This window comes from Microplitis mediator, chromosome 11, assembly GCF_029852145.1.
Source record: "Microplitis mediator isolate UGA2020A chromosome 11, iyMicMedi2.1, whole genome shotgun sequence".
Taxonomy (NCBI): Eukaryota; Metazoa; Arthropoda; class Insecta; order Hymenoptera; family Braconidae; genus Microplitis; species Microplitis mediator.
In genome coordinates, this window is record NC_079979.1 from 13,671,318 (window position 1) to 13,684,352 (window position 13,035).

The window sequence follows — 13,035 nt, forward strand, 5'->3', positions numbered from 1 at the left end:
TTTTTAAACGCAAAAATTTTTGTATGCTCCAATCAAGAAAAATAATGCTTAAACTGAGAGAAAAATAACTTGGGAATAAAGATATATATGTATATATGTAGGAGAGGGAAGTAGTTCGATGCTCGCCACAAGATCGCGCCCACCGGTTGTAGTGTCCCTCGTAAGAAACTTATTTCAGAAGTGTTATATTCCAATGTTGGAAGCAACTTTGGCACGAGTACTCGTTTGCTAATTGACAGATTGATAAGTACCTTTTCTAATGGTTACATAGTATATCCTTTTTTACATCGTGATATTAGTACTTATTATCAATGCTTTGATAATAATTGGTTTTAGAAGTCAAAAACAGATCCCACTCTTCTTTGTGGTTTTCATAAGCCGGTAGACTTCCTGATCTGTTCAACCTTCCATTGAAAATAAAAAGTAATTCTAAAGACTCAGGCATTCGGCAGCTAAAATATATGGAGTCAATGGCGTCCGTCATCGTGAATCAAAAAAAAAAAGAGTTGTGATCAATTGCACGTGCTCCAAATTGGGTTATGGTAAATTTTTATCAGAAAAAAAATTGAATCGATTTAACTCCTACTAAAAATTTATTTAAATTTTAATTACTTGAACAACTATAAAACATTTTAATTACTTAAACAACTATATAACATTTGTGAATATGATTTTATTATTTTAAAAAATGTGACTCCGTATCGCCGTAGTTTCACGTAGTTTGGTGAATATATACATATGGTTTATTTTATTATCATAATGGTTAAAATACTGAATTGTTGGAAAATTGAATTGCTCACAATATGAATCTGCGTCGTTAAATAGTAACCATATTATACGGGTGAATTGTTTCGATCCGTCAATCTCCAGGAAGGCATTCATCGCCCGATGCTTGAATACTCATGTATGATTGGAACGCCGGGTCTTGCTCAAGTTTATTTATATTATTTCCATTTCTAATTGCCTTCTGGTTTGGACTACTACCCTGAGTAAATTATCGTTCTCTTGTAGTCTATCTCTTATTGCTCTAAGACGAGTGGTTTTTTCAGCTAGTGTATTTTCGATACCTTTTTTGGGCACAAATACAAAAATCGAGAATACGAAAATCAACAATGCAACAGTCAAGAAAACGACAATCAAGAATATTTCGACCTCAATATCTTGTCTACGCTATAAAATCTTAAGATAAAGATTACAGAGATAATGTAACAACCGAAAATGTCTATATTAATGGCAATTACTTTGATAACGGAACTCCTCTACATGTAGCAGCACGAATCGAAAATTATGAAATTTTTCAAAAGTTGATAAAAATCGGTGCTGATATACACAGACGACATCCAACAACTCAAGAGACAGTATTACATAGCGCCGTGGAATTTTCCAAGTACGATATCGTCAGGTATTGGGTAGAAAATCGCGTAGATGTTATTGTTAAGTCAAAAAATTACGGTCGCAGTAATGGAGAAACTGCCTTGCACTTTGCCGCCAAGACAGGAACAAAAAAAGTCATAATGTTATTATTGCGTAACAATGCTAAATCTGATGACGGAATCACTTCTATTATCAGTGCTATTACATTTGGAAACTACGATGCCATGAATGCCCTAATGATATATGACCCTACTTTTTTTTTGCATATTTAAATAAAGCTGTTTTGTGTTCTTACAAATCCAGAAAGTGGAAAATCAGTCTCATCGGAATATTTATTAAGAAACTTCTTTGCACCTTACAGTCGAGTTAGTTGAAAAAATCAATTGAATGAATAAATGCAGGAAACTTTACTAAAAAATACGAGTTATGTAGTCAAAATATATGTTTATTACAAAAGTTTTTTTGCAATAAATGAAATTCGTTCCTAAACCTTTATTTGATATTGTTCGTGAGAGTAGCAGATTTGGTGTACAATAGTTTGAACGTTGATTTTTAAAAAGTGATCAACTTTAAGTACCTGTAACTATTGAACCGTTTTTTTTTAAGCTTTTGAGCTCTAAAATACTCTTAAATGCAATTGTTTTTTATGAGCTTTTCAAGCTCAAACAAGTTGCGTTTTATGTCAGAGCGTTAATGCATAAAGTATCCGAGAAAAATGTTAAAAACGGTGTTTTTGAAATTTTTTTGTTGATAATATTATTTTTACTAAAGAACAAGTTGCATCACATTATATGGGGATTGAGAAAAACCACGAAGACAAAGAATTGGTATGACTTTGAACAAATTTTACTACATTATATTACGATTTATCGCGGGAAAAAATGCCAGAAAATGTTTTTTTTAAGCATTTCGTCTTCGATGTCTTTTGAAATAATGAACCATTGATGTTCAATGTGACAATCGGCAAGTTTTATTGGGTTCTACAGCTGATAAAATTTTGAAAATGATTGGTTCAGTCGTTTCAAAGATATTTGCGAAAAACCGTTTTGTGCCATTTCTTTCCCCATCGATATCTCTCGAATGATTTCACCGATTAAGATGATTGAGGCGGCGATCAACGCTTTTCATTGGGTTCTAGAGCTGATTGGATTTTGAAATCGATCGATCGAGCCATTTCTGAAAAACTTCAAAAAAACTTGAAAAAAAAAAAATGTTTTTGTATTTTTTCTATCTTAGAGTCTATTTGATCGATCGATCTGAAATTTTCAAAAAAGTTGACGGCCAACAAACTTTTTTGATTGCCGCAAGAACCATCTCAATCGGTCAACTCAATGTAAGATATATGAATATCAGACAAATTTAAAATTATTATTAATAAATAGAGTAAATAACACCGGCACACAAAAAAAATTAAGTAGAATGTGCATTTGACCGGACCTACCTACGGGTAGGTATATGTTTCGATTCATATTCAGCGGATCGAAATACATGAAAATCACGCTTAGTTTAGTTCCAAAAAATTTTTTTATCATTAAAACTGCCGATTTTCATAATTTTTACGGTTTTTCGAAGTTTTCTCGAAATTTCGAGGGTGTAGGGGTCAAACTGACCTCGAATTCGGATTCAGCGGACCAAAATACATACCCGTAGGTAGGTCCGGTCAAATGCACATTCTACTTAATTTTTTTTGTGTGCCGGTGTAATTAAATTTTAATTAATATCAAGTACCCAATAGTTTGCTCATAAATAAAATAATTATTAATTTTCTTGATGAATTTGTTATTTTTCATCCATTGAATTTTTATTTTAATCGACAATTAAAGAGAACTGATTACTTAAATTATTTTAGAATCTGAAAAAAAAAAAAATGATACTGAAGTTAGCTGACGTCTAATAATTTTAGGAATTTTTCCAAAACGATAAAATAATAAAAAAAAAAAACGAGTGTGAGTGTAGCATACATCAGAAAAATTTTAAATTATAAATAAATACAGAAAAAAATTTAAAAAAATAATATTTATAAAATAACGCACTTATTAATTTCAAAATTTTTTAAATGTGCATTTTTAAAAATTTTATTTTATTAATTATTTAATCTATTTAGTAATAATTTTAAATTTGTCTGCCACATTCACACTCATGCTAACTTCAGGATCATAAAAAAAAGTTTGCGAATCAATATATCGAAATTAAAATTTTTTAAATGCATTAATTAAATTAAGAAATTTTTAAATATTAAAATTTTTTACAATTCTAGTCAAATGAGCAATTGAAAAAAATTTATTCCTGGAAACTTAAATTTTTTAAACTACGATATTTAAATTTCCGCGAATAAATAAATTTAAATTATTAATGCTTACTTTTAATTGGTATTATTAATTAAATAATTTAAAATTATTTAAAAAAATAGATATAAAAAAATGCGCGCGCATGTGTAGGAGTCCACATACATACCGCGGAATAATCGAAATACGAAACAAACGACGAAGTCCTGTACAGTACGAAGTTGATCGCGCTGTCAAACTCTTTGATTCTTCTGATGAATTAATTAAAATATAACTTAATAGTTAATAATTCCATTAAAACTATTTATTTTTACTACGTACTCAATTTACTCTGCTAAATAATTTAATTGATAAGTGATTAAGAATAAAAATAAAACAATTACAATGATTAAGTATTAGACATGCGAATATTTTGCGTCAAGGTATGTCAAAAAACTTTTAAATGATAGTTACTAGTGTTAAAAAAGTTAAAAAATGTTTGTTGATAGTGAAGAAATGATTGGCCCATCATCGGGTATGAGTAATATGCCAAATCGTAAAATAAACGAAAACACGGTGCGAGTTAAACGTCGAACTTTCGATGAACTGGACATCGAAAGTTTTTGCGAAGAAATATGTCAGTCGAATAAAAAGCATCATTCAATGGAAATAAATGATGATCCATTGGATATTAACATGACTGAAGTAAATGCATCGTCTTTTCCATTGGTCGCTTCGATTCAAGACAATTCAAACACCGGTCCTGTAGCGAGACTTGAAGTCCTTGTAGTCGACGGTACCTGGGACATGGAAAATTTTGAAAAATCCGATTTTATTCAACTAGAATCCTCAGATATCATTGAACCAGAAATTTTAAATAACGACGGACAAAATATTGCTAATGATTTAAATACTGTACTGTCTTACTGGGAACAAGTGCCAGATGAACAAGTTAAAAATAATAATAGTAATAGCAACTCGAGTTCAAATAATTTTCAACAAACTTCTTTAGTTAATAATATTAATCATAATAATAGTAATAATAATAATAACAATAATAATAATAATAATATTAATTGCAACAATCAGTTGGATGAAGAGGATGGAAACCTATCGTGGCTATTAGATTTTAAACTTGACTCATTAATTGAAGCACCTGATGAAAAAATAATTACCAGTGCGTTATAAGCAAATGAAATTCAAATAAATCCTCATTATTTAGGTTTTTTTTTACTAAGTATTGTTTTTTTTTTTTTTTTGCAGATACTAAAAGCCGTCAACCATTTAATTGTACGGACAATGCATCAATGTATCAGAGTTTAAAAAAAAGTATTGCTGATGAAACTGTACAAAAACAATCAAATGTTTCATGTGGATTATCCAGCAATTCAAAATACTCCGCAGATCGTTATGGTGGACTTAAAAAACCGCCTTTTACGTACACTGAATTAATAGAGCATGCTCTGCAAGAACGTGGTGAATTAACAGTATCAGCAATTTATCAATGGATATCGTAAGTATTTTTTAAGGTCTAAATAAAAAAGGATTTAAAAAATATCGAGTTCTAAAATTTTGAAATGTATTGGGGAAAATCGGAATTACGTTATAGATCAGTTGATTTGTGATAGTTAAAGATACTTGGGGTGCAAGGCAATAGAGTGGTACCTACTGGTACCATTGTCCGTGATGGGTGGTGGTACCAAGTCGTACCATCTACCCTCGTCGTACCCTCTATGCTACTTGCTCTAACGTTTGTGCCGCACTATTGAGCTTTCACCCGTTTAATTTCAAGACACGAGACAATATTTATGTATTTTAATTTTTTTTTTATATTTTCTTTCTAGTATTACCGAGCGACGAAATTATTATCTCAAAGTATTATCGCTTAATACTTTATTTTTTTTTTTTTATGTACTTTGTGAAAGGAAAAAAATTTTTTTTTTAAATAAATGTGCTCGCATTGAAGCATGTAAACGGCCGGTCGGCAGGTGAAGTAAATTATTCTTGAGGGTTGAATATATTTGAATTACCATTAGGCTAAGCATTTATGTAATTGAAACTTGAGTTAATCGGAATTGTTGATAAAAATTTACCTTTTAAATATTTAAAAAAATAAAATTTTATATTGATAATTAATTCAACAGGGAGCATTTTCCATACTACAAAACTAATGATGATCGTTGGAAAAATTCAGTAAGACACAATTTGTCAATTAATCCGCATTTTCGAAAAGGATCTAAAGCACCGCATGGTGCAGGACACTTATGGACAATAGCCAATCGAAATGAAATGCGACCTCGACAATTGTTGACAAACATTGCCGGAATATCAGGACGACCAATAAAAACTTTTCCAGATAATGACACAAAAAAGTAAAAATATATATTATAAATAAATGATAACTCTACCATAAAAAATCATGTACCTGAAGATCGGAACGTTTTTTGCGCAACGAAAATGAAAAAATTCATGTAATTTGACTTCAAAGGTGACTTAAGAAGTAGTTGGGGGTGGTCTGCAATTTTCTACTGACGTACGAAACATTTCAGAAATCTAGGTCCAGTAGATTTTTTACTTTTCATTTCGTTTTTTTTTATTTTCGTTCCACGAAAAACGTTCTGATCTTTAGGTATATAAAAAATCGGGAGGGATTACGGATTTTATTTAAGTTTGAATTCATTCTGTCATTCAGAGTTCTGGAGATTTAGAAAAAATCACTCTGCATACGGAGTAGTTTGTTTTTCCAGCGGAGTGATTTTGGAGTGAACTGGATTTTATTTAAATCCGCATTCACTCCGATTCGGAGTTCCAATATTAAAATAAACTTCCCTTCGGCGTGAATTTCACTCTGAGGGGATTAAGGTAGTAGTCTGGTAACTCGCACCGTTTTTTATGCTTTGTTTTAGGGGCCTTTTTTTTAGAAGGAACAAATGATAAGGTGTATTTTTAATATGTTTTTATTTACATTTTAAGGCAACAAAAAAATTTTTTTTTGAGGAAATTAAATAATTAACTATTATTATTATTATTGTCGCTTGAAGTTGACGCCTCAAAAAAAGCGCGTGGGTGGCCCAGATGATATTGACTCTTGAGGACGTCAGAAATTAAAAATTCTTGATTAGTCTTAATCTATACACACGTCATTCTCGTCGGAGCTAGGATTATAAAACTTTATCGAAAAATAACAAAATGGCGGACTTTGAAAAAAAAAAAGTCATTTTTTTTGCATAAAAAGGGTTGTAAAATGGAAAGTTAGGGGTGAAAAAAATTAATCCGAGTTCCGACGAGAACTACTAGTGTGTAGAATAACCAGTTAAAGTTTCTGACCAATAGGTTGAATAGAAAAAAAATTATCACCCGGGCCGACCGTAAAAACGTTGTTTCGAGATAAAGGCTTTTTAAATTCAGTAATCTTTGGCGCCCTCGAAAACTGGTTGTAACTCCGTTCCTATTTCGAATTTCAGTTTGAAATTTTCACATATATTCTTAATATATTGTACTTCCAAATTAAGCAAAAAAAATTTTTTTCTATTTTTTCAATCCGAGTTACCAAACTACTTAAATAAATACACAGTCATCCATTCCGCATTCACTCCGTAAATTTTTTACAGTGTATTGAATTTAAAAATTAAATCAATTACTTGATTGGTTTCAGAAATAATGTGATAATTGATGAAGTAGCAGCAGCAACCGCAAGTATAAGTCAACCAGATAACGTCTTATCACCAATAACTCTCGAGCACTGCGCTGAGCAGATATTGAATGGCATTAAAAAGGAAGTACAGGTGCAGTATCTAATGCCAATAATGACGACAGTCCAACGAGATGATTCAGAGGCTACTGGACACAGACAACTAAATCACATTGGATTCAATTCAGCGACAAAAGAAACTGGTACCGACTTTTTAAACCCAGTATCCAAAGAAGTCGTCGCTGAAGAGTGCGGTCTCATTGGGGAAAGTTATCTGGTGACAGATCTAAATCCATCAGCTTTGGGTTTGAATTTTATAGAACCTGAAACTATAACGCCAGATCACTTGTTCGGCGAGGAATTGAGCTTTCAGTTTTACGAATTGACTTCACCCTCTCAGCTGCAGTCAGCCTGACAGTCAGAGAAAAATCATCTGCGCGTGATATTTATTGATGGGAGTAAAGTTTTATCAAATGTACGAGTTGTCAACAGTGAAACAGTTAATTCTAAAGATGATGACGATTCAATAACTCAATCAACTAGTCAGAGTGTACTTGATGAATCATTGAAAAATGTCAATAACAGTTGATTACATTTACTATTATAATTATTGTCAGTGATGTGACGACTTTAACGTTATTTTCTGATTCAATTGAAAAGAAACAGACCTATTTATTTATCGAAAAATATAATTATTTGAAATATATTCTTAATCATAGTTTTGGAAATGATGTTTATAATATTAATAATAATGATGATGAAGCTTTAATCATTGAATTTATCATAAATGCTTGAGTGTGTTGATACGCTGTAATACTTTACTTCATAAAAATGAATTATTAATATTCTCTAGTCTTAAATATTTAATATATAAAAATTAAATCAACGTTTTTTTGTATTAGCCAGAGAAAATATAAAATATAACTTGAAATTTTTCAAACACTTTATGCTTTTGAAATATTAAATGATAATAAAATACAAAGTAGTTTATTTTTAATCAATTTTATATCAATAATAATAATAATAACATTTAATTTGTTTCACTTTTGTTTTCTGTTGCTGCAGACTCTTTATTAACTGTAGACTCTGTGGTATTAGCAGCAGTTTCTTCCAAATTTTTGCTTTGTAACAATAACCTTTCCATAAATTTGGCAGCACGATCCTTTTTCTTCATTTCTTTCTTACGTTTTTTGTCCTCCTTTTCTTTCTCCTCGAGCAGTTGCTTGAATCGCTCATCACGTGGATCTATTGCGAAACCTACTTGACGACGTACTTCAGCGATCAAACGATCTTTGCGTTCCTTCGTAGCGCGTACCTCAGCTTCTTTCTTGGCTATTTTAGCTTCCAATTCTTGCTTCCACTGAGCTACTTTCAGTAACTTTGCGTCGATCTCCTTCTCTCTGTAAAATAAAATTTTATTTTATTAACAAACAATAGTCATGGTGACCACAGATTTTTGAAACTGAAATTCTCTGACTTTTCCAGGTATTCCAGTCAAATAATTAAAAAATTCCCTGACTGTATGTAGTAATATTAAATCATTGGATATATTTATTTAATTCAAAATAAAATAGTTAAGTCAGTTCAATAAATAATCAATCATTGTCGTTAAATGAAACCTTATTTTATTATTTGTCAATGTTCATAGGTTTTTTTTATTTTTAAATGAATAATTTTTTATTTTTCATTTTAAATCTGTTTTTATATAATTTACTCTATAATAAAATATAAATAAATTTTTTATTTTCACTATAGTAAAGTTCATAAATAAGAACGTTTTATAGAATATTAATAAAATATTAATCAAGTACGCGAATAATAAATATAGTGAAACTTATTAGTTCAATACTTATGTATACTTTTAATGTTTTTGGTTTTTCAACTTGTCAGTATGTATGTTAATAGCTTGAAGATCCTGACGATTGGTTTCTACTAAGACTTTTTTTTCTAACAGCCTTTTTAATTCTAACTGCTTCGTTTTTTATGACAGTAAAGTTGACCGACATCAAACAATTTTTAAAATAAAATAAAATTTTTTAAACAAAATAATTAAAAAATGGGCTTGCAGAAAATTCTAAAATCAGTAGATGCATTTTTTTTATCATATCAATTTAATTGTTTAATTTTTTTATACGTAATTCAAAAATTGTCTTATGTCTGCTACATTTACACTCATTCATTTTTTCGCTATCGGAATTAATTTCTACTAATTTTTTTTTCGACGGTATTACAATCGTATTCGCGCCGCGCCTCTTTTTGAATAGTTTTGACAGAAAAAAAAATTTATCGGATTTTTTCAGTCAAAAAGAAGAAAGTAAAAATTTTTCCAGGTTTGTGACAAATTTCCCTGACTCTCCCTGATTTTTCCAGTATATTTATAATTCCCTGACATGAACAGGTTTTCCAGAAATGTGGCCACCATGATAGTATATTGTGTGACAAGGAATGAAACAATCCGATTTCAGACCGGGGTGAAGCTGACTGTCATCACCCGCAGGTTAAAATCGTGTTTCATCTTGAGTTACACACGATATTTTTGATGATCATCTGCAAGGAAACTTTAAGTTTCATTCTCAGCAGCCAGTCAGACACAAGATAATTTAAGACAAATCGTGTGAACTACTATTAGTGTAAGCGTAAATTATCATTTGCAATTTATCATTAAGTGGAAACTATAAATACTATTTATTATTGACACTAATTTTTATAAAACTTAATCACAAAGTCAGAGCTGTCATTTACGTAAATAAAATTAATGGTCTGAATTTATTATTAAATAAATGACAAGTATCAGAATTAAAATTGCTAAAGCCTTCCGTCAGCGGGCAGAAACATTTGTTTCGTCCCTTGGAAAGAAACAAATTAATTCACACCCTGATAAACAAATTGGCGACAATCTACTACCGCAACCTGTCGTCAAGTTCGCCGCAAAAATTGGCATAAGTTGATGGCAAATTTCTGGGAAAGTTGGTGGCAAAAGTTGGCATTCCATTAATTGGCGGAAAGTAGCCTTCAATTTTCTTAGAAAATTATCGCCAAATTTCTGGAAAAGTTGGTTACAACTTGTAGTCAACAGTTACAAAAGCTGAAAGTTGTCGACAAGTTGGTCGCAACTAATGTACACCAACTTTCTGATCAGAAAGTTTGGCTATCAGGGGCAATTTACATGATTCTGAAGTTAGCAGACATTTAAAAATTTTTGAATTTTCGTATTTCAACAATACAATTGCAAAAAAATAAAATAAAAATATGCACATGTAGAAAATTTGAAAAACTACAGGTGCAATTTTTTCAAATATTTTTTTTTTTCATGTTTTGTCGTCTAAAAAAAAATCCAAAAATTATTAGACGTCTGCTAACTTCAGTATCATGCAATTTACGCATTTGCTAATATTAATTAGCAGCATTGGACTGAAATTACCTTCCTTCGACTGGCTGTAGACACTGAACCTTTAAGTTTCGATGCTGGTACCATGAAAAATAATTATTAGCAGCACAAAAAACTGGACTTTAAAATAGAGATTACCTTTGTATTGTTTTTTCAGCATTTTCTTTATTCTTTTGGGCAATCATATCCCAGGATTCCCACAATGAATGAGGATAAGCTGTCTTTTCATACTCCAATTTATCAGCAATGTCTTCTTTCGTCGGCCAAGCACATCCAGCAGGAACGTCCAGAGCATCCACACCAAATCTACCTAGTGTTCGCTGCTTGAACCTGATAGTATCATGAAACCATTCGTAATTTGTATTGAAAGGTTTGATACCATACAGTCTATTGCGATCATAGTCATTCAATCGTGATTTATTTCGTTTCCTTTGAATTTCTTTTTCCTGATCTTCTGTTAAAAAATCTCTATATTTAGGTACTTCGTCTACTGAGGTTATGTCTATTGTCTCATCTCTCCATTCCTCTTTTGCGTACCATCTTTTTGATAATATTCGTGGCAATCCATTTATATTTAAGCGCTTTAATAATAACGTATTTGAATTCATTGGTAAATAATAATTAATATTAATTTTGCTTATTTAAATACACAACTTTAACTTCTAACAGAATTACTAATTGTAAAGATTTACTTTTTGTTTTGATTTGAATGTGATCATGTGAGAATTTTATCGACATTTTGTAGAGGAGTTACTGTCGATTTCTACATTATTTTTAATTCATTGAAAATTAAAAATATGAAAGGAAAGTAATTGTAAACTAGTTGGTGTTGAAAATTAATAATTAGTAATAATTTATAATTCAAAAAACAAAAGTAAAAGTTAATCATTTCTGATATGAATAATCAAGAGTAATTTTTTGACAGCAAAAACTATCAGAAATAATTGAAAATTAAGTTTTGGAGACTTTAAAAATATATTTTCCATGTGATTATTCAAGATTTTGAGTTGATTTAAGCACAAGAAGTTTAATTTAAAAAAATAGTGCTAGCTGTTTTTTAAAAACCTTGATTAGTTTTTGATATTTGTAAGTTTATTAAAGTCTTGCTATGAAATTTTTCGTATTTTAAAAACTAATTATACATAAAAAAAAAATCTTTCAATTACAATTATGATTTTTCAAACTACTGACAGCTTTAAAATAAATAGTATTTAAAATAAATGCGTTTTGATATTGACTTTTATGACATTTATCAATTGGAAATTTGAAGTAATGTGAAAATAAAGTATGTAAATTAGTTAATTTTTATTTTATATTGTTGACTGATTTGAACTTGTCAATAACATCAGTAATGTGCTATAAATTTTATGAAAAATTTTTAACTCTACGAGATTTTCTTTGATATTTTTTGAAGTTATAAAAATTTTTCATAGAATATAACCCGAGTAAAAAAAGTTGTTGAAAAAAGGTTGAAAAAGTGTTGACTATTCTAAACTTCAAAACGTGACACGACGAACTTTTTTTATCTTTTTTAAACTTTTGAAAATTCAAGAGAAAAATCAATAAATATCCTGATATTAAGATATACCAAAATAAAAAACTAGGGGTGTGCGAATATCATCCGAATCGAATCGAATCGAATAGTAACATTCGATTCGAAATTCGAATCGAATATTCGAATAATTCAAATAATTGTCTTGTGCTCTTAAATTAATTGATTTTGATGGAATATTTGTCTTGTTCGGGTGTATTTGACTCAATTTTAATATTTTTTCATAGAACTCATTACTAAAATAATAAAAATTTTAATGTTAAAAACAGTGTCATCCGGTCATATCCGGAATGATGTTAATAAATACGACGAATACAAATTCTTCTTCAATTTATTAATTAGTTTATTATTTGATTTGAATTCGAATAATTCGTAAATTCGAATATTCGCAAAACCATTTCTAAAAAACGTTTAGAAATAGTTCAAAATCAGTTTTTTCTGAATGTATTTTGCACTGAAAAAATCTATGGAACCTAGTACTTTTAATGCAGCTTCAACAAAGCTTGAGTCAAAAACGATAATTTGTAGTATCAAGTCAATTGTTTTCATTTTTTTTTTTTTATATTTTTAGAATTTTAAAGAAAGTTTGTCATTGTTCCACGTTTTAAAGTTTAGAATAGTCAACACTTTTTCAACCTTTTTTCTACGATTTTGTTTACACGGGAAAGAACCATATAGAAAATGCACTTTTAGTTTATAAAAAATAAAAAAAAATTTCATTATATGACGTCTCTAAAAACATAATAAAAAATAGAGATTTCATAGA

The 13,035-nt window shown here is 29.8% G+C and overlaps 2 protein-coding genes across 3 annotated transcripts; one reads left to right on the top strand and one right to left on the bottom strand.

Moving 5' to 3' along the window:
• Positions 1-3,837: 3,837 nt before the first annotated feature.
• LOC130677563 (putative histone-lysine N-methyltransferase 1) lies at positions 3,838-8,150 on the top strand. 2 transcript variants are annotated; one of them, XM_057484367.1, is made up of 5 exons: positions 3,838-4,081; positions 4,148-4,815; positions 4,902-5,151; positions 5,783-6,010; positions 7,294-8,150. In XM_057484367.1, the coding sequence occupies exons 2-5, from the start codon at positions 4,155-4,157 to the stop codon at positions 7,742-7,744; spliced, it is 1,590 nt and encodes a 529-aa protein (XP_057340350.1). In that variant the 5' UTR covers positions 3,838-4,081; positions 4,148-4,154; the 3' UTR covers positions 7,745-8,150. The 2 variants fall into 2 exon arrangements, with proteins under 2 accessions (XP_057340350.1, XP_057340349.1); XM_057484366.1 differs by having other exon boundaries at positions 3,838-4,815.
• Positions 8,151-8,206: 56 nt separating this feature from the next.
• On the bottom strand, positions 8,207-11,424 carry LOC130677564 (growth arrest and DNA damage-inducible proteins-interacting protein 1). The gene is made up of 2 exons (XM_057484368.1): positions 10,856-11,424; positions 8,207-8,729 (listed from the first exon to the last, which is right to left on the bottom strand). Exons 1-2 carry the CDS (start codon positions 11,323-11,325, stop codon positions 8,360-8,362), a joined length of 840 nt encoding a protein of 279 aa, XP_057340351.1. The 5' UTR covers positions 11,326-11,424; the 3' UTR covers positions 8,207-8,359.
• Between the last annotated feature and the right edge of the window lie 1,611 nt (positions 11,425-13,035).

What these genes read in the sequence shown, in the direction of transcription:
- LOC130677563 (XM_057484366.1), top strand. Translation starts at nt 4,134, where the DNA reads ATGTTTGTTGATAGTGAAGAAATGATTGGCCCATCATCGGGTATGAGT. An exon ending in TGATGAAAAAATAATTACCA is followed by an intron (nt 4,816 to 4,901) that starts GTGCGTTATAAG and finishes TTTTTTTTGCAG; the next exon opens with ATACTAAAAGCCGTCAACCA. An exon ending in GCAATTTATCAATGGATATC is followed by an intron (nt 5,152 to 5,782) that starts GTAAGTATTTTT and finishes TTAATTCAACAG; the next exon opens with GGAGCATTTTCCATACTACA.
- LOC130677564 (XM_057484368.1), bottom strand. Translation starts at nt 11,325, where the DNA reads ATGAATTCAAATACGTTATTATTAAAGCGCTTAAATATAAATGGATTG. An exon ending in GCTGAAAAAACAATACAAAG is followed by an intron (nt 8,730 to 10,855) that starts GTAATCTCTATT and finishes TTTATTTTACAG; the next exon opens with AGAGAAGGAGATCGACGCAA.